The sequence below is a fragment of the Thermobia domestica genome, chromosome 12, assembly GCF_964235325.1.
Source record: "Thermobia domestica chromosome 12, izTheDome1.hap1.1, whole genome shotgun sequence".
NCBI lineage: Eukaryota > Metazoa > Arthropoda > Insecta > Zygentoma > Lepismatidae > Thermobia > Thermobia domestica.
In genome coordinates this window covers 177647244-177669280 of record NC_137465.1, presented here as the reverse complement: position 1 = coordinate 177669280, position 22037 = coordinate 177647244, and the positions used below count along the sequence as shown (strand labels likewise).

At 36.0% G+C, this 22037-nt stretch overlaps 1 protein-coding gene across 1 annotated transcript in view; it reads left to right on the top strand.

The window, feature by feature from the left end:
- Positions 1 to 365: 365 nt before the first annotated feature.
- Positions 366 to 22037, top strand: part of LOC145666860 (uncharacterized) — a 185336-nt gene continuing 163664 nt past the window's right edge. The window contains exon 1 of the mRNA XM_081734441.1: positions 366 to 539. Coding sequence (XP_081590567.1) covers positions 494 to 539 — 46 coding nt within the window. The 5' untranslated portion in view covers positions 366 to 493. The remainder of the gene's footprint in view (positions 540 to 22037) is intronic.

Here is a 22037-nt window from a genome sequence, read left to right as displayed (position 1 = left end):
AAAACCGACGCACATGGTGTTCAATTTGAGGTACCGGTAGGGTATAAGCATATTTACAGTGAAAAATGTCACGCCTCCAAACTAAATAGTAACAAACTTACAGGACTTTAGATTTTGACGTATCTCAAAATATACTTTTTACGTCATTGTCAACTAATCAACCCTCTTAAAACTCTCTTGTATTTGCTAGTAATCAGTAGAAAGAGTAGAAGGATAATGGTTCTGCTAGTTGCCGTACCAAATTGAATAATACCAATTATAAGACACATGGAAAACACGGAACCTTTTTTTTCTGTCGCTTCTTTTGCTCCCTGGCTGTGATGAAAGTTCTTTCGTGGGACACTAGATGACAGCAGTAGTGCTGCAACATTTGGATCAACACCAAAACACATCTCGCAGCCGAAGGCGGAACAGTTGAGTAGTGTTGAGACACGGTGGTGTGTGAAGTGAGAGGTAATAGAGGACGGAGAGTCGAGCGTGATAAACATCGGCGATGTTACCGAGAATACTAGCGCTGTCGGCACTTTGGTGTTTAGCCGGTAAGTACAATTTTCTTTTTCTTCTACTTAACAAAAATTAAATAAAATGAAATCTTTCAGTTTAACGTCATACGATTATGCCCATTAGGCTATGGGAGACGGATAATTAAGGCCAGTAAATGATTATGGAAGAATTGATGGAATGATAATGAGGAAGGAAACGAGTGTACCCGAGAAAGTCCACGGGCACAATGTTGTCCACCAGAAACTTACTTGGCCGGGATTGAACTAGACACCTCACTCACCAGAGATAGGCACTCTACCACTGAGCCACTATGCCTCGCTCTTTTTTTTTTTTTTTTTTTTTTTTTTTTTTTACTGTATAAAGACATGAAATAATTCTCGGGAAATTAAGATAATTTATTTCAAAATTTTAATTTCAGAAAATTATTTCGCTTAGAAAAAATAGCGGCACATTTCGTAAAAATCTAAAGAAGTATCTGAAAACCAGGGACAATCACTAAGTTAATTATTTGTATCATGAAGTAGTAAATAATAATAACGCTCGACCTTTTTCAAAGATATAACCAGGACGTAGAGTATACCCGTATACGCTCTTTCTCTCGTAAATTCAAGGTGAGTATAGTTGGCCTATTAAAATATTAGGTGGGTATGTGCCCCGTTACATCTCTAATTACAATATAAACTGTTGCAGTTTAATTCTATCTAACACGATTTCTAAATCAGTTTATTTTATGATAATTAAGTGACATTTCTGTAGAAAGAAATTCCAATCTGAAATATTTCTTAAAAAAAAAAAAAACCGCCAAATCCTTCAAATGACCGTACTTTTATGCATTTAATTATTACAATTTAACAGAAGTTATTCAGCAATTAATAATGAACCACTGGGGTTGGAAAAAATCTAAATTTAAGAGTTCCATACGAGAAACTAAACTTGAAGGTTGAAAATGTGAAATGACTAATAAAATAATTGATAAGAAAGTTATTCATTAAATAATAATAATAATAATAATAATAATAATAATAATAATAATAATAATAATAATAATAATAATAATAATAATAATATAAGTAATAATAATAATAATAATAATAATAATAATAATAATAATAATAATAATAATAATAATAATAATAATAATAATAATAATAATAATAATAATTTGTCGAAAGAAGAACCAAAACTGATATTAATGATTATTCGTCTTTGGTTTGCCCTTTTTTCTTATTACCTCGATCTACTCAGAATTTCAAATTTCCCATATACTGGTAAATAAAATACCTGGAAAGTTCATATTCAGTGTCCAGTTTGTAGTGCTTCCCTTGAGAATGCTTGGTCGCCAGTTCAATCTCTGTAAAATTCTGTTAGACTACAGAATAAATATCCTATAGAATATGGATAGCGTCAATAAACTTACAAGTAACACTTCCAAAGTGTAACATTCCGATTTTGATATAATTTGGCAGGTAGATATTACACATGAAATAAACGAATATGTGCTTTTATTTTATGCGGAAAAACGGTTTTAGGGGGCAAAGGCCCCCCCCCACACAAAATTTTGAAAGTTGACGCCCGAAAGGCAAGAAGAAGTGAACCAAAGTGAACGAAATTTTGCACAGATATTGTGGACATAAAATGAGGGAATACGTGTTTCGTATTTTCCTTGAAAAAACGGTTGGGTGGGGCACGGATCCCTCCAAACCCTTGATCACGAAATATCAAAAGTGCTAGTAACAGTATGCCAGATGTGTGTAAAGGACATGAAGAATTGCAATGAAACTTTGTGTATGGGCAATACGCAAAAAATAAACGAATACGTTTTTTTTTTATTTTCTGCGTAAAAACGGTTTTAGGGGGGCAAAGCCCGTACCAAAATTTTTAAATTTGAGGCCCAAATGGCAAGAAGAAGCGCACCGAATTGAATGACATTGTGTACAGATATTGTAGACGTAAAATGAGATAATTGGGTTTCGCATTTTCCTGGAAAAAAGCGGTTGAGTGAGGCACGGACCTTCTAAACCGTTGATTACGAAATATCAAAAGTGCACGTAAGTATACGTCAGAAATTCCTAAAGAGTATGGAGAATTATAAAGAAACTTCGTATAGGGACACTTTGCAAAGCAATAAATGAAACGTGTTTTAATTTGTGCGGAAAATCAGTGTTGGGGCCTAGGTTCCATTCGAAAAAAAAAGTAAATATTACCGTAATATCGCAGGATGGAGTGAACCGAAGCAAATGAAATTGTGTAGATATTATATAGACCCTATGTAAAATAAGGCCTTTCGTGTTTCTCAAGTGTCCCTATCCGTTTTGCTTCAAATCTGGCACATCAACAGCAAACTAGAAATAAATCGACACGTGTGTTTGTTTATACGGAAAAAACATTGTAAGGGTTAAAGGCAGTGTTCGAAGTGGGGAAAAAGCAGAGGCTATGATTTTGACTCAACACACCGGCTATTTAAAAAATGTCTTGATCACTGAAAAAACAGAGACGGTATGTCCTCATTACTGAAAAACCAGAGGCGATGTGGCATACCACCGCATACCGTCTCACTTCGACCACTTTCGAAAGATGCCTCCTGAAAGATGGGGTGCTGACTGCCAATGGTGCTGACTGCCACAGCCAATTATTGGTGCTGATTGCCACGACTGGCGCTAATTGCCAATATCAAGGTGCTGACTGCCACGATGGCGTGCTGACTGCCACGAGCCTGAGAGAAAGTTGCTAGACGTAACATTACCGGAACTAGATGATCCTTAGGATCGTGTTGTTCAGACCAATACCTAACAAAGGTAAACAGGTCTCTGTATGTACACTCATGTCCAAAATTATTGTCACATGATTAGAGATATGTTGTTCTAGTAATATAATTTGATAACGAATTCGCCCGGTATTTCTTATAATGTTAGTATGTGTATAATCGGCAAAGACAAGTATGTGGTAAATTTCATGTCAAAAGAGCAGTAAATAAGAACAATAAAACGAAAATAAAATTTTCTTGTCCATTTAGTTACATTTTATTTTACTCATTATGGTTTTCGTATTTATAATTATTTTCCTATGAAATTTATTACAAATATAAGTTTCCTGATTATACACATAATATAAGTATTAAAAGTACTCTGCAAAATTATCAAATTATATTCTTACAAGAAGACAGTTATAGATATGCGACAATAATTTTGGACATGAGTGTACTTTCAGTTTTGTCAGGGAGCGGTGCGTACAAAATTGGTACGATTTATGTATTCTCACTTGAACTTCCTATGTCAGCACGAACTGTGTACAGCTGCGCAAATTGTTTCGAGCAGCTCTTGAAAGTTCAATCAAAAAAGCACTGCTGGCTGTACCTCACAAGGGAAGTTCAGGAGAAAGCACTCGCCTGCAGAGAAACTAAGCATGCCATTTGAAGTCCCAATTTATGCTGATTATAACAAGCTAATAAAATTCCTGTACGGTTGAAATATTCAACTTGGAAGTTTATATGAGAAAATGAGGATATACGCATTTATACGTGTTAAGTACAACATAATTAGTAACGAATATTGACATACGAATTGAAAGCTATCGGAAGTAACAGAAAAAAAAGTGTTTCGCAATAACTAACAGGTTTGTTAGATACAATTAGTCATTACATTGTTCACAATAATCATAAGTTAGAGATGAAAATTGGTCACTGTTGTTCTTCTGTTTTATGAAGAAATGACGCAGGCAAAATACTCCCTTGCACCATGAACACTTTATATGTGCAATTGTGTTGCATCTGTCAAGAGAACAGATCGCAGAACTAAAGCAAAAAGCATATTCGACAAGTGATTCAAAAGTTATAGGCGTATAATTTGTTCGTAAGCTGCCTTGCAGAACGCAAACTGAAACAATTCTATGTATCGCGGTGATCGGAAGTGATTCGTATGGACACGAACTTTATTTGATTGTGGGGCCGCGGTGGCTCAGTGGTAGAGCGTTCACCTCTGGTGCTAGGGGTCTCGGATTCAAACCCTGCTATCGCCAAGTGAACTTTGTGGTGGACAAACACCGTGTGCGTGGGTTTTCTCGGGGTTCTCCCGTTTCCTCCCACTTTCTTCATTCCACCAGTTCATTCATTACTCATGATCACCGTCTCCTTTAGCCTAACCGGCATAAGCATGGAAGGTAAAACTCAAAATTTCATTTCATTTCATTTTTATTTGATTGTTTCGTTGGTACATTATAACGTCCAGATGAAGAAGATTCATACTATGTACAAATCCCCTGCTATAATCTTTGATTGATCGGAATCAAAACACATCAAATGGTTGCACAAATCGTGTGCAATTCTTTGGTATCTTCTCAACCATTAGGTCTTTGCCATCCGTCATGCAACCTGTAATGGACAATTTGTCTGTGAATGGACCCCAGTGATCAAGCAATAGCAATTTCAAACCATCAGGCTTCGCCATGGGTGAGAATACTTAACGCATTGAAACGTCCATCCACTCATTTTCTCATATAAATTTCCAAGCTGAATATCTCGAACAGTTCTCAACGTACAGGAGTTTTATTACCTGTTGTAATCAGCATGAATTGGTCCTTCAAATGACATGCCTATTTCTCTGCAGGCGAGTGCTTCTCCCAAACTTCCCTTGTCAGCTGGCTTCAGACCATCATATCCATTAAATAATACAATAAAACAATTAATATAAACAATGAAATGTGCAAATTGTACATATAACAGAAAAGACAATCACTTTATAAACATCCAAGTGTATGTCGTTCCACTTAGTGAGCAACTTTGTAACTTATAGGATGCCACATAGATTTGCTGTGATGATTACTAAATTAATCCATACTAAATTAATTAATAATCATAAATTTAGTATGAGGGATTAATTCCTCTCTTTCCAAATACAGTTTCTCCCAGGCTCGTGGCAGTCAGTACGCCGTCGTGGCAGTCAGCACCTTCATATTTGTAATCAGCGACAGTCGTGGCAGTCAGCATCAATAATTGGCTGTGGCAGTCAGCACCCGTGGCAATCAGCACCTATCCTCCTGAAACACTATAAAATACGCTATATTGTTTGTGCTTGTAGTTGATGTGCCAAATTTGAAGAAATCGGATGGAGACACTTGTGAAACACGAAAGGCCATATTTTACATATCCAATATCTACATACAATTTCATTCGCTTCAGTCCACTCCTCCTGCCACTCAACTCCTAGGTCCACTCAACAGTTTTTTCTTTCTTTTCAGGAAAGTACGAAACGCATATTTCCCAATCTTATCACTATAATATTTATGCACACTTCGGTCCACTTCTTCTTGGCTTTCGGGGTCAAATTCCAAAATTTTGGTCGGGGGCTTTTGCCCCCAAAAACCGTTCTTCCCCCGAAAATAAAAAAAAAACTGTGTTTATTTATTTTTTGCCCATTGTTCATACACAAAGTTTCGTTGCAATTCTTCATGTCCTTTACACACATCTGACATACTGTTACTAGGACTTTTGATATTTCATGATCAAATGTTTGAAGGGGTCCGTGCCCCACCCAACCGTTTCTTCCAGGAAAATACGAAACATGTATTCCCTCATTTTATGTCTACAATATCTGTGCAAGATTCCATTCACTTCGGTTCACTTCTTTTTGTCTTTTGGGCGTCAACTTTCAAAATTTGGGTGGGAGCTTTTGCCCCCTAAAACAGTTTTTTCGCATAAAATAAAAAAAAAACACGTACTCGATTATTTTATGTGTAGTATCTACCTGCGAAATTTTATCAAAATCTGAGTGTTACACTTCGAAAGTGTTACTTGTTAGTATTCCTTCACAGCGGCTGATTTAGTTTATTGACCTATCTCCTTCTATCATGAGAGCCAGAAGGGGGGGACCCCTGGCTCACGAAAACAACTTAAATTTCTTAAGATTTTCTTAATACAGATAAAAAAAAAAAATACCAAACGTTATATAGCACCAGGGAGATTGGCCACTCTATCGATATTAGATCTAAGACCACTAAAGATTTACTTATGATTTTGCTTAGAAAATGTACCTGGGCTTATGCACCACAGGAAAGATGTTGTCAGTTAGTCCATACGCTGTATACTCACCACATACGCTTCTGATTAATAAGTAACTAACTAAGTCTATGGCCTATGGAACCCGGAGGTTCAATTCTGCGTTCAGAAAAACTCTCCACAGACTTCTATCCTTAGCCAACTGGATCCAGTTTCTACTTTGTATTCCTATTTCTGCGAGATCTATCTTAATATCGTCAGTAATATTTTTATTCTTAGTAAAATATAATCATAAAATACAGTATACGCCTAGCTATATTGCAGAGTTTAGATGACTCTAATCGTTCTTGCCTTCAATTAAAAAGCCCTTAGTTGGAAACCCACGATCATTCACCCTGACTCGATTTTCCATCATTTTTTCCCAGTTTCACCAGATGAATGCTTAAATGGTTTCCATCTTATTGTGATAATATTTTTAAGGTAAATGGCTTCATTTGAGTTTACTTGTAGTATACCTAAATGATCGAATAGAATTTACATTACAAAAGCCGTAAGCATCCTTCTCGATGCTTCCAATTTGAAATTGAATTAAATTAGACCAAGCATGTACAGCAATGTGAATATTTGTCACAAAACAAATAAGGAAGTTTTACGACCATGCGTATATGGAATATTGCACTGTATGGTTCGGAGACTTGGATATTATGGAAGTTCCAAAAGAAATACTTAAGAAACTTCGAAATGTAATTTTGAAGGAAGATGGAGAAGATAAAATGTACAGAGAGAGTAATAAACTAAGACGTTTTAAATGGGTTGGAGAGAAGAGGACACTTTTGGTAGGAAGGGTAATAGGATTGGACACATCTTGTGAGGAAATTGTCTTCTTCATACTGTCATAGAGGAAAGATGGAAGGAAAGTGATGAGTATAAGAATGTGTGTGTGTGTGTGTGTGTGTGTTTGTGCGTGCGCGGTTACTTCCTCTTTCGCAGAATGCCTTATCAGTGTGCAACATTGCATAGTTTACCCACTCCTGTTTCGCAGAATCTCGCGAAAAGTTTTGGTAGCACCTCAATATTAAGAATATTAGACGAAAGGAACAAAGCACCAACATAAATCTCAAGATGTGCGGCAAGCAATAGAGCCTTGTCGCATAAGTCCAATCGTGATTTACTGCAATAAGAAAAAATTACAAACACACAGACACATACATTTTTAAAAAATCATTTGCGTTGAACAATAATGGCATGAACCTTAGTAAATTTAGTATACTGATGTTACTCTTAATATCACATTGTCTTCATTGGATTATAATTTCAACATCCAAATGAATACAATGAGACACTGCATTAAAGTATAGAATAAGGCCAACCTCGCCACACTTAAACATACTCTTAAGAACTCGACTGTCCAAACGTCTCCACAATCTTCTCAGCAAAGTTAAATTGCTTGCTTTTAACAGCCGCATTCTCGCGGACTGTTCTTGCTTCAAAGTAGAATGAATCTGTAAAAGGATAATTTATGTCTATAAACTTGCAATACTAAACCTCGGCATTGTTCGTGCTTTTTTCGCTGTTGTTAACAAATTTGTTCTTTATTGTCCAGAAACATTAATAAAAATATAATTAGCACAAGGTTGGGAGTCAAATAACAATCCAATAAAAAAGTAAACTTTTAAATATTGCTGTATTTACGTGTAGAACGTTGCATTCAGTTCATCAACATAGGTGTCCGCCAAGTAGCCGAGGAAGACTTGTGCCTCCGGAATGTCGGGTGGATCGTCTTGTATATATTGAAATGCATCAGAGATGTCTTCAAGAGGAACAAGTGGAAGTGCATCTGCTCTCCTAACCTATTTCCTCGTGTCATTATCAGCCTTGTAAGGTGAAGCCAACCTAATATGTTGTACCTTTCTCCAGATAGATTGCTTAAAATGATACAAACAAACGTGTAATGTCGCTTGCTGGAATGTTTCTCTTGTAGCGTTTATTGCAGCTTGTTCAAAGTCAGTCATAAATTCTTGCACACGAAAATGGAAGCAAGAATATTTATCTTTTTTTCTTGATTTGCTGAAGCATGGGTGTGTACAATGACTGACTTTTGCTTTGCAATAAGCAGAAGAGGAGTGGAAAAAATATCCGAAATACTTTCCTTGTAACGTATATAACTATGAAAATAGACATAGACAAATTTTAAATGTTTCATGCATCACTATCTTTTCCTTTCTTTCACTTTACAAAAATTCTCTTTCACTTCAAGGTGTGGTGACATACCAGCCATCTTGACTTTCTCAATAATTTATGAAATAATTTGTTTGTTACTTACAATTTGTAAACGTGATTGCAATGTTACGATGAAATCAATTTATCAACATGTAATATGTACAAATGTCGACGTACTTCTGGTGCAATTGAGGCTTTTCCAAAACTTATGTAAAAAAAAAAAAAATAAATAAAATAAATAAATAAATAAATAATAATAATAATAATAATAATAATAATAATAATAATAATAATAATAATAATAATAATAATAATAATAATAATAATAATAATAAAATATCTCATTCTGCGAAACAAGAACACATGCATTGAATTAATTTTCTGTTCTTCGAAACATGGCAACGCTGAGCGTGAAAAAACAGTTTGAACCTCTTTTTGCGAAACAGGAACACAGCGACTGCGCTTTTGTGGTAGTCTCTTGCTACCTTCCTCCTCTTGGAAAAAGTACTGCAGGCATGTATGGTTGTCTCTATGTGTTTTCTGGAGATTGCCCTGTTTCCTTGCACGTTCTCATTCCACCCGTTCTTTTATAGAGGTTTACTTCCATTAATCATCAGTCTGCTTTAGCTTAAAGGGCATTACAGTTGGATATTTAATTAAACATTTCATTTCTTGTGTGCTTTGTCTGTGGCACAACAGAATGATTGGTGCTAACTCAGCATCGTGAACTAAAGGTATCTACTCTGGTCTAGAGAGGCACAAACAACTGCGAGAAAGCCGATGTGCTGACCGCGTATCATCCTACCAAAAGGAAAAGATGTCTAATTAGATTTTGGATTACCATTTTAGATTTCTGGGCTTCCGGCATCTATGGTTATTTTTAGCCCGTCACGTATGAGCACACTACCCGGGGAAAGGAAAGGAAGTAAGGATTGGGAAAGGAAGAAAGCGGCCTAGGACCTATGTTAGGTCCTGGTGTGAATGAGGAAAACCCAGGAAAACTTCATTCAGGATGGCTGGCCTGAAAAAGCTTTTTACACGTTTCAACCGAGTGCCCCCACCGGGAATCGAACCCGGGAGAGAACGTTAGCTTCTATGCTACGGGTGGTCACCAAGATGTCTAATTTTCTAATGCGTTCAGAAGATATAAGACTAGAGATTATTATTAAAATTATTACTGATGTTAAGTTCAATGGCATAATTATCTCTTTAAAATAAATTCTAACGCCACTTGTCATAAATTTATTCAATAACTAGTAGAGTATCCGTTCATCTCATAAGAAGTGGAACAAGTGCAATTATATACATTTTTTTTTTTTTCGTTTCAAAATACTTGTTGAAGCAAGTTTGATTTCATTGGAGTTACATCAATTCTCACATAATTGCTTCTAAATAACTTCTCCTTTAATGTCTTTTCGCAATTCCGAAACTTGTTGCATGAGATATTAGTCATGTTTTATTCGCCAAATACATGAATATAGTATATAAATTTTGTGATGTATGCTGAGCGCTTCTAAAGAAATTGGTCTTCATAATAGTGGGAAATATTTTAATCAACCTACGTTTCTCTCGAAGTGAGAATAATATAAACTCTGTGTTACAATGAGAAAATTTGCATAAAATTTCAGGAGCAGTTTTGAAGATCTATTAAATTGCGAAAAATCCTTAAAAATTTATTTTCTCTCTTAAGCTCTTTGTTACTCACATCCTGAAGTTCAAGATTAACATTATCCAAGAGTTCAAGAGTTCGGGTAAAAGCCGCAGAACAACTTTCAGGCTCTAAATATGTCCCGTGACAGACGCATTCCATTGAAGTACAAGGGAGATGCCGATGATATTTCCGTTATCCTTAAAGTTTCTAAGGCGAACCTGAATGTCGTGAAACAGGCATGGGAGATGTAGGACTTCCCGTGGACATGTACTATGTGAGTGAGGTTTGCCCAGAGTTTTCCTTAGTTACTGTAGGGGAATGCTGTAATGGTTCTTTTAAATATAAGTAGAATTTTCCTTCCAAATTATTATTATTATAGCTAGTAGTAGTATTTTAGTATTTCGTACCTGAGTCTAGAACTAAGACAATAATTTTATATATATATATATATTCAATTACTCGTAATGCACGGTATTTTATCCTGCTTCCTTGAGTGTGTCATCCAGGACAGTTGTCCTTTACTACAGATGCTACTGCTTAAACTTATCAAAGAAGTAACCTGCTACAACTGATAATTTCCTTTGCATTATAGAGAACGTTTTAAAGGGGAAGCGTTGCTTGACATGGTTCAACAGCAACAGTAGCGTACTTGTTTTTACCCTATCAGATAAGAAAACATCTTAAGCGAGTCGACAGCGTGAATGCAATCGCGTCCTGTCAATTTCAAGGCGTGAGTCTTCTTTAAAATCTAATGGACAGCTTTGGGACTGCATAATGATTAAGATTCGCGTTATGACTGGAATAAAGGAAGGAAATAACTACACAGTAGATGTCATATGATGGCACACGCATAAGAATTCATATTAGGAATGTTTGAAATGAGATCTCATTACTTACTACTTTTAATGAAGGGAAAACTATTACATTATCTAATCGTGCGGGATATCTTTTTGTTTTCATAATGCACGGTGAGCTTCAGTTATCAATAATTACGCAAACTCGAAATAATTCTTGAGTGCAATATGATATATGAATTGGAAACGCGATCTCGGTATATAAAAGACGTCCTAAGTGACTGACTGATTGTTCAACACCCAGGCCAAACAATTTAAGATAGAAACCAAAGGCGGATCTAGAAGGTAAAAACTGGAGAGCAGCCAGAATCCAGATTATTATAGGTACAGGGGCGGATCCAGGACGGACTTCTAGGGGGGGATGGTGGATTGTAATACTGCAACTTAGAGCTACTTTTAAGAGCTCCGAACTCTGAGATGATGTTTATTTATATATAAAGTAAGAAAGTTTTCTCTTCTGGAGGGGGCGGTCGCCCCGATCGCCCCCCTGGATCTGCCCCTAGATAGGTATATACTTTCAAAAATATATACAGAATATCTTCAATTATTTTTGTCACAAAAAACTGGGGCTTGACTCTCCTGTCCCCGAGCAAGATCCGCCACTGTTAGAAATTTGAACAATGTATAGGATTTGTGACATAAGATACCACTAAGGAAGGAATTTTATAAATTTGACGAGGAAGGACAGGGATAAGGGGATAAATATTGTATTAAAATCTCCATATTTCCCAATCTCTGAAGGTTAGAGGCATGGCATTGGGTACATGGACTTATTATTTCAAATAAATTGGAAAGATTATTGGAAGAAATAGATTTGGAAAGAAATTGAGATGGGGGATTGCAATTATTATAGGAAGTTGTCCATATCTCGGAATCAGGCCCGAAAGCAGCCACAGAGGTTTAAGGAGTCAAGTCATTAAAAATTATCTTACAAATATCTAAATTGTGCATTTTGTGTTGAGGTCTGGAGCGGCCATGAAAAGTTTAGGGGAGGAGCCAGCCCCCTTAGCCCCCCCTCTGGTTGCGAGCCTGTGAGCTCTTCAGATCGAAGACATGAAAGGACCCCACACAGTCTTTATGGAAATTGGATTTCGGTTGAATTGCTTGAAACCGTGATATGTTGTAGATATTGTGATCCTGACAAAAAGTCTCAGTGGACACAACCAGCAATCACTGACCATTTGGCCACTACGAGGCCACTTTTTGAAAAAAGCTGAAGATAATGAATGATATTCTGCAATTTTGTTGGAATTGCGTGAAACCGTGAAAAAATTTAGATCTTCTCGTCCTTACAGAAAGCCACAAATGGGCACAACATCCAACATTGTTTCACCGTTTTTAAACGCGAGGTCTAGAATGGAAGAAAAATGAGTGAGGGTGCTTCCCTAATATATCCGTACAACACGTTTAAATTTGGTGCGAGTCTTCAAGTTCAGATGAATTTTATATAAAAGGTACAGGAGAAGATAAACGAACATATTAAAGAAATAACACTTGGTGCATTCGCTAGTGTATATATACGTTCGTTAGCCCATATAGGATACTCTAAAGGGTATGGCTACGTGGTTAGTGTAGGGAAAGCTGTGCTCAATTCCCGGTGGTTCGGATCCTACGTTAAGTTGTAGTGCTAAAAGGGATGTTAAATTTGTATACAATCAATCCAAACAAGCAACAATCCAAATAAGTGTATACAGGGCCTTCGCGTGGGTGGGGCGACCGAGGCGTTTGCCCCGGGCGCCGTGACCAAAGGGAGCGCCGGAACGACAAACCAACAAAATTCAAGGAATTCATATTATGTTGGTAAATGACTTTTTTAAAAAAATAGTGTTAATTCAGATATTTTAATAATGATTAGGCCACAGCTAAGTAAAATTACCGGTAATGTAAAACATTGTCTAGGATTATTCAACGGGAACTCTTTCCAGCTCTCTGTGAGAAGAGATTGTATCTTGGAAAACTGACCAAGATCTGCTATTACTTCGTATCCATATGACAGTTTGGTATAAACTGAAGAAACTTCAGTAGAGTTCAATATCATTTCTTTGTTCGTAATCAGTCCAAGAAATGTTCCAATAACAGAATAAATATCTTTTCAGTCATTCAATTCTGTACTAACCTCATACAACAACTGCGTTTATTAACTATCAGGAACGTAGCCATGGAGGGGAGCTCAAGGCCTCCTCCCACTAAAATGAAAAAAGAAATTTTAATAAAATTCAAGTTTAGGCTATCCTATATTGGTTTAAACTGAAAACAGTTTTCAAAAAGGCATTACAATGCAATTTTAAAGCTTGAGTTTTACATAAAGTTTCGAAGGGTACTGCTGGACCTCGTGTACTCGGGGGGAGGAGTATTCCCAGACACCCTTTCTCGATGTCCCCGAATTGGAATCCTGGCTGCGTCCCTAGCAACTATTACAATGTCAACACAAATCGTTGTCGTGTTCAACAAACATTTTTTAAATAATTTTCTATTTTTTTTATATTTAGATAAGAATGCCTGTCCAACTGACATTTTAGTAAATTAAAGCTGATAAAGATGTATTTACGCTCAATAATGGCTCAGGAAAGACTTAATTAATTGGCCGCTCATCAATGGCTATTGAAAATGGTGAAGCCAGAAGAGATATTGTCCATATTTGCTTACAGAAATGTCAGGAGAATGCCATTTAGTGTTTGAATAAAGTATGTGTAAGTCATTATGCAGTTAATTTTGCTCACTTCTATTTTAATGTATTAGTATTTTTATGTTATCATTATATGATCCTTACACTACATGTTTTGGAAGAACGTATCGTTAACATCATCTTGCAGGATACACATTAACATTTTGATTTTGAACATAAATTATAATTGTAGGATTGAATTGAAGCAAATGCAAATAATTACAAACGTCACTTGAAAAAGTTACTTTAGTATTCCGACGCTGTGATTTTACTGAAAAATTTATATGTTAATCGTAAGGAAAGAAAAGTCTTTTTTTTTTTTTTTAAAGCAAAAGTCAGAAAATTACAAAGTTTTTGTTATCACCTACACATTGGGCTTTAATAGTTGTATCGTTATTTGTATACTCTATGCTATTACTATGTTGATGGTATCGAGTTCAAAATAAACAAGAATAGCACAAGATTTCAATAATTCAAAACTATGTTTTTCTACAAAAGTCTTTCATTTTAAAAAATTGACATAATATCAACTTCTTTTCTCTTACATTATGATCTTACATTCCATATTTAAATCTAGGAGTACAGAATAAACTCTGATTGTTTCTCATAATACACTGGGGGAGGGGGATTCACGCCCCGGGCGCTTACAACCCACGCGATGGCCCTGAGTGTAATTATATCGAACTGAGTACGGTATCAATATTGTTCAATGCCGTTCGATGTAAGTTCTTAACAGCCATATGCGAACACAACTTAACATGAAAGAAAATAGTCATCACTTTATTATTTACGCAATTATTATTCTTTTGGCCTCGTAGGTTTAGTTGAACTTGCTTGTCTCAAATATAGATCATAAGTTTTACACCAAAAAGCCATCTACAGTTGATAGTAATTTTTGAGGAAGTTGGCCATCTATTAAAGCTTGTAAAATCAAGTTATTCATTATTCATAAATATCAACATTGATTGGTTTCAATTAGTTATTTTCTCTTTTGCAATAGCTAAGTATAAAGATGATTCCAAAAGGTACCTACTATTTACAGAGAAGATTAAATATATCTGTCATTCTGAAAAGGCGCAGAACTATATGATACTGAATCGATTAATCAAACACTAGTTTAGTACACAACAAAGCAATGCACTAGACAGTAAATCACTATTAGCGTTACCAACACTATTATGTACCTGATGGCACATAGACTGGGACACCTTAATGTACATTGTGGATTCTACCAATGAGGCTTATTGTATTCAAATGCAAAACGTTCGTACCATCCACTCGACACTAGGCTATGGTTGTCTCTAGTCTCTCTCCCTTTAGCAAATGTATACGTAGTAATAAGGATGAAGCTTCAAACCGGTTACTACCTACTTTTTGCTTTTATCTTTATCCATTTTTCTCACATTGATATTAACACAAACATACATTCATAGAGAACACTTTTTTTTTACGTTAGTGACATATCCGTGAGAAATCAATTTATGAACGCAAAAATGTTAATTTAAGCACATTGTAACATTTTTATGATTCAAATTTCTTTCCATGAGCATTAAGTAAAAGTCTATGACAAGTCTTTAACTTTTAGCAATTTTTTGCAATTTGCAAATATAAATAAAGTAAAAATAAATCAATTTTCTGTGTTATCCATGTTTTCAGTTATTTGTGCCAATTCGTCAGGGTGTTAATCTGGGTAGTTGGTAGTTCAATCCAAGGATTTAGATTGCAGAGCGGTGATAGCAAATATGAATTTAATACTGTTCAATAATATGTAAAACTTTTTACTGAAAGCTAATGATGTGACTAAAGATCCATAAGCAAGAAATTACTCTCTTGACTAACAGTACGATACTATTCATCCATTTGAAAGCTTGTTTCATTCTGAACCATGATGATCGGATTAATAGTGCTAAAGCAGTAGATACTTAACTGAATGTAAACGTTTTCCTTTAAGCATTCCGGAATGTCAAAAGGTTTAAAGAAACCGCGATTTGAGAGTTCGCAATATGTTTGTTGAGGCGTGCATATTGTGGAGTTATGAACCATGTAGCCTTCTCCCATTACCTGTTTCTTCACCATGAAAGAAAAATGATAGAGCAAATATTAACACTTCCATGAAAAATCATGCAAGCCCTTCCTTAACCACAAAACTGATATAATCGGAAATCGAACTTCGGTCTTTGTGTATCAGAATTTGTCTTCAGTGGCGTATGCAGAGGGGATTGGAGTTTTAATCTTCCACCTTCAACAAGATTACGGAAAAATATGTATTTACCTTATTAAGATATTTGCACAGAAAAATTCTGAGAAAATATGAACTTGGAAGTTTGAACCCACCCTTGGTGAAATTCTGTGTACGCCACTGATTGTTCTTATGAATAGTGTTGATCTAGGACTACTTAATATTAAATTCATCGCTGAAAATAATATGTTGCTAATCTCTGTTGTGCTTTTTGTTTGACGTCATTCAGCAACAGCGAGGTTATGAAGACTGGATTTACTATTAAAGTGCGGTAATCCGTAGAACCACTTCCAGGTTTCGTTATCCTCCGGGCGAGATCTAAAGTTAGAAGCACGCAAAGCGAAACGTACACTTTATCCATTAACTTCTGGTTGAGCTCTATAATAACTGTGTAACAATCACTCCACGGAGCAATTATTATTCTTTATATTTTAGAGACCATTGAAATATTTTTTTTTAATAATAAATGTTATTTGGGAAAGCCAAAGTATATTTTTTTTAGTTAAACATCCTTTCTCTTAATCTTCGAAAACCGTTTGCCAACGAGTTTCAGAAAATACGGTTGGTTGTATTTTACTCCTTCTTGGTTGAACCGACCACCCACGTCACTGAGAAAGGCCAGAAACGTTCCTTCGCACTTTGGCTACGAAGAAAGCACACCACTCCAGTTAAAAAAAAAGAAAGAAAGAAAGAAAGAAGCAGAAAAGTGGACAGTGGTCTCCAGAACTAACTGTCATCTAGTTGAAACAACGCCACCCTTCCAACGGACTTTTTGGAAGGGGGACATAAGCCACCAATACAACGACGAGTTTGCACTTTTAAAATAAAAGAAGAAAATTGAAAAAGAAACACCCGGGAGAAGTCAGTAAGTTCGAACTCCGCGGCACGAGAGGACTAACTAGTGATAACGAAACTACACACACATACACGCATTTTTTTTTAATTGTAGTTAAGTGAAGTGCACACGCAATATGCATTGCTAAACAACTTCAAAGTGGTGCTTTGTTCAGGATTCATCCGGGCGTCGATATCACTCACACATATACAAACTCTACACATATGTATATATATATATATTCTGCTAGCGATCTTTTTTTTAATTCTTGTAAACGAGCAAGGAAATTAACGTGGTAGTGGCTCATTTTCTATTTTGTGTCCACATGTTTAATGTAAGTGAGATCAACTGTATATCAACTCAACTCAATTAAAACGAGATTCTCAGTGATGTGGGTTGGAAATTTAGGAGAAACGAAATGCAACCAAGATATTAATACCGGTAAAAGAACAGAGACAATGAGGAGACCCTTGTTTCGGGATCCGAGATGTAATGGTGAAGCACAGTTTCCTAAGAAAGAAGTGGGACTACTAGAGGAAACAGCCCTCATCATATTCATGGAACATCAAAAGCATGTAAGATTTATGAAGATACTCGAGGTAAGACGTTTCCATTTCCTTATATTAAACAAACAATTAAGCGTGCGAGGGACATCTCTGAGTCATTCGCCCACTGTTATTACTATTGATTCCACCACCTTTTTGCGGCAATTCCACACCAAATCATGTGTTTGCGGAATGACCTCCAAGTTAATTATTCTAGAAATCAATGAACATTAGTTCCCAGGACGTGAATTAAGTATTCAATATTGTTTTAAAGTGCAAAAACTATAAACTTGCTTATATCATTCAGATTTTCAAAGACTGTGATTTTTTTTATCTAACTGATTTATTCTATAAATGAACATTAATTTCCACGGATCATGTAATTGTATTGTTTCATTATTATTATTTTTTTTATCAAATTAAAAACTATTATTTTCATCAGAGTTTGGAAGAGTATAATGTCTAATTCAGTCAATTTGTTACGAATATTCTTGTATTTTGTTATTATTTTTTTTATTTGTATACTTTTGTCCAATATGTATATATTTATTTTCTGTGCGTATCGACAACATATTTAAGCAATTTGATATTCAGTGATGTTACTTAAATTATGTGTATATGTGTTTATGCTTAACGAGACAAATTTCTATCGATTCAAACTTCAAATCTCTTCTTTCACATGACTAGTCATTACAAAATTAAACACCATTCTAATTTTTCCTACTATCCCTTAAAGTCTCTTCTCATAGATAGCCAAGGCCGAGGCAAAATAACCATTATTATTTATTCTAATAAATCAACTGGTTGTTCAAATCATTTTTAAAATAATTTAGATAGTTTTGACCACTTTGTATGCAAAAGAAATTTATATTTTTGGTTTTAACAAAAGAAATCGAGACCAAAAGCAATTCTAGACAAAAGCGTAAAAAATGTGATATTTCAGTTTAAAAACAACAAGAGTATATTTTTTAAAGTATCACTAAAATTATACACTTTGTGTGTTTTCATTATTTATTTAAAAGTTGTAAACTACTTGTGGCTTACTAGAAAATCATTTTAAATAATTATTATTCGTGCACAGAAAGGAGGAAAGGGGGCTTGAATCAGCTTTTAATATTTAACAAGATTAAATCCTTTCACGGTCATAATATTTTTTTTTAAATCCAAAATTAATTATTACCAAATTCATATCTGTTGTAATACTAGAAGCGGTTCAGTATTCCTTTTCGTTCCTTTTTAGTGCTTTGTTGTTATAACTTCGATTTGGATTATTAAATTTAAAGTTTGTTAAATTTCAAATTTATATATATATATAAAAGTGAGATTTGTTAATTTCGCTTTCAAAATTGCCTTTTTTCTAAAATTAAATTTTAACATTAAATTTGGCTGTTAACCAAAAAGGGTGTCTATTCATTTATGTATGTCAATATTTCACCCATTTCATTTCATGACTGAAAATTAGAGATTATCTATATCTGCATTACAGGTATGTAATCAGAGTGATCTTCGGAAATTCAAAATTTCTTTCAGTACATTTATTATAGTATTATTATTATTATTATTATTATTATTATTATTATTATTATTATTATTATTATTATTATTATTATTATTATTAGTGCGTATTCTTATCAGAGACGAGAGCGTTTAGCTCTACGCTCGTGATAAGGCATTTCCGAAACTCACTCTGATCACCGCCTTATTGATTGCATTTCAGCTATGCAGCATGTGTTGTAGAAAAGAAGATTTGGAACAAAGCATTTTCTTACACTTGTACTTGTAACATTTTTTTTTAATCCTCTCTCAAGACGTTCCTTTCTCTAAAGCCCTGGAATCCGTTGGAGAAGGGTGGGTCTTAGAGTGAGGTAGAAGACGATATATATATATATATATTTTTTTTGGCGCGCCGAGAGAACGAAATCTCGCCTCCGTACCATTTTTTTTTGGCTGAACCGAGGTTCGACTCCAGACGGACTCAAACCCCGGTAAGGCTGAGTGTGAAATTTTACAAAGAATGGCGCCCGAACAGGGACCCGAATGTTATTTACAAGGTTTTTCGCGCCAAACAGCTACACGAATCATGTGGAATAGGTTTATGTTAAAGAGGAAAATAGCCTCCCAAACACTGACCCTAACTACTTGAAGTATTGGTTCACAACCCGTAAGATCTTATTCTCTTTCAACTACGTAAATGATGAGTGTTATAGCACTCATAACATTGCCCTTTTTGTTTCAGTATCATAAAATTTTTGTATTGATAACGGATATATTTTCAGAAAAACAAAACAGAACGACATACGTAGTTAAAAAAAAAAAGTCACATTTTCTTGCCTGTGGGATTTGTTTCTTGTGAGTATTTGAAGCACTAGAAGGAGCAAAAGCAACCAGGTCAAAAAGAAGACTTCGTTAAAGAGGGTGAACAATAATACTTGCCCACCGAAAAGCAACAGGGGGTGGACCGTGCGACCGTCTCTTAAAAAAAAAAAGGGAGAAAAAGTGTATTTTCAAAATATGTTTGTTTTGTTTCTTTTGCCTGCAAAGAAGAATGAGAAGAAAAAGAAGAAGGAAAGGTAAGCAAATTAGGGTGAGATAACAATCCAGATTGTTTCTTTCCGTAGGGTACGTATAGCCTATATGTAAAATTTTATATCATGTTTTCACATATACATCTATATATTTTTCTTTTAGAGAATTCATGAATGTATTACCATTATTATTATTATTAGCGCTAAGTAGGTTGGATAAGTATTTTAGACTTATTGTATTTTTTTAATTTAGTAAATATGTTAATTCCGTTGTAATGAATTATAGCTATGAAGAGTTGTGATGTGTGAGTTGTGTTGTCACCAATGGGGGATCCTTAGCAAAGTACCACTTCTTTTATGGATAAGAAGAAGTATAAGTGTGTTAGCTATACTACGGAGTGATTATTTTTTTTACAAGATTGTTTGTTTTCATTCTATATATAAAAAAATTAATATTTTTAAAGGTGCATGTGTATGCGTTTCATTGTGAGTGTCTGCTACTTAGTTCTCGTCGATTGATACGTTAGCTTTATAAGTCTATTTTCAGATGCCACAATTGCGTCCTTCTACTTTGCGTCAGAGACCAAGAAATATGTCGTCGGACGAAGATATACAAACTGGCTCCACATGCGACTGTGACCGAGGGCAAGAAGAGATGAATTCCACAAATCAGTGCTTGGAGTGTCCCTCTCGCAGAGCGACGTTACGAAACGGAGAAAATGCAGGAGTAGCAACATACACTGGCAGTGTTGCGAATAAAGAAACAATGCCAGATGCACCAGCATGGGCTCAAGCCATACTGGAAAAGATTCACCTCTTCGATGAACGAAGTAAGCAGCTAGAGAAAAATCTCACCGAAAAAATGGAAGAGCAAAAACGAGACCAGCAACAGCAGGTTCGACAGCTGGAAAAAGAACTCAAGAAAAAGCTAGACGAGCAGAATCAACTGTTAGAAGAACGTCTTACAAGCACATTAACAGAGAGCCTTAGTGAACACACGGAGAGTCAACAGAGACAGCTAAGAGAAGTAGAAGAGCGTCTCAGTGAGCAGGCTGTTCGCACCGAAGAACGATTGGTGCAGAGTATGAACGACCAGCTAATGCGTATTCAGCAGATTGAAAATAACCAGGAACAGCTGAGGCATGACGTTAGGCGAGAGTATGCTCAACTGGAAGCACAGGCAAATTCGGACAAAATCGAACTGCAAGGAAGGATAGTGGCCCTTGAACAGTCTCTCACGATGCGACAGGAGGAAATTGCTGAAAGGTTGATTACACAGACAACCAAGCTCGGCGAATTGAGGCAAATGCAAAATGAAGATCGGGAACGAGCGGAGGCCATTCAGCACCAAGTAGATCAGCTGACCACTTCACTGACCACCCAGCTCACCGAACTCGTCGAGAGAAGAGTCGAGGAGACTGTGAGAACCGTCCCTCCTTATACCCCAACTGCCCAGGAAACTCCCCGAAGAACACCGACGCCTCCTCCATCGAATCCGTTCCTGGAAGATTTAGGGCAGGTGAACCAGGAGTCCACTCGCTCCGCAGACACGCACAACAGCTGCAGAAGTTTCCTGCGTGCTCCCAAGATCGATGAACTTCCGTCATTCGATCCTGATACTGATATAGGGTTGCCCTCTACGTTTCTGGATCGTCTGTTAGACGATTGCCGATTGTACGGAATAGCGCAGGGGGAACTTTTACACATACTGCCGCGGATTCTCAAAGGTGCAGCGAAGATGTGGATAGATAACCATATAAGTCAATTCAAAACCTTTGAGGACTTTCGCTGCGCATTCCTAAGAAATTTTCAAGGTGAGGCGATTATTCAACGTAAACTCACGCGCCTCAGAAATACGAGGTATAGAGCTGACTCCCGAAAATCGCTCCGAGAGTTTTTCTGGGAGCAAGTAAAAGCATTCCGAGAATTGAGTCCTACGATGTCGGAGACCGAAGTGCTCTCCAACGTCAAAAACATGTTGCCACTACGGGTCCAGCGGCAACTGATAGG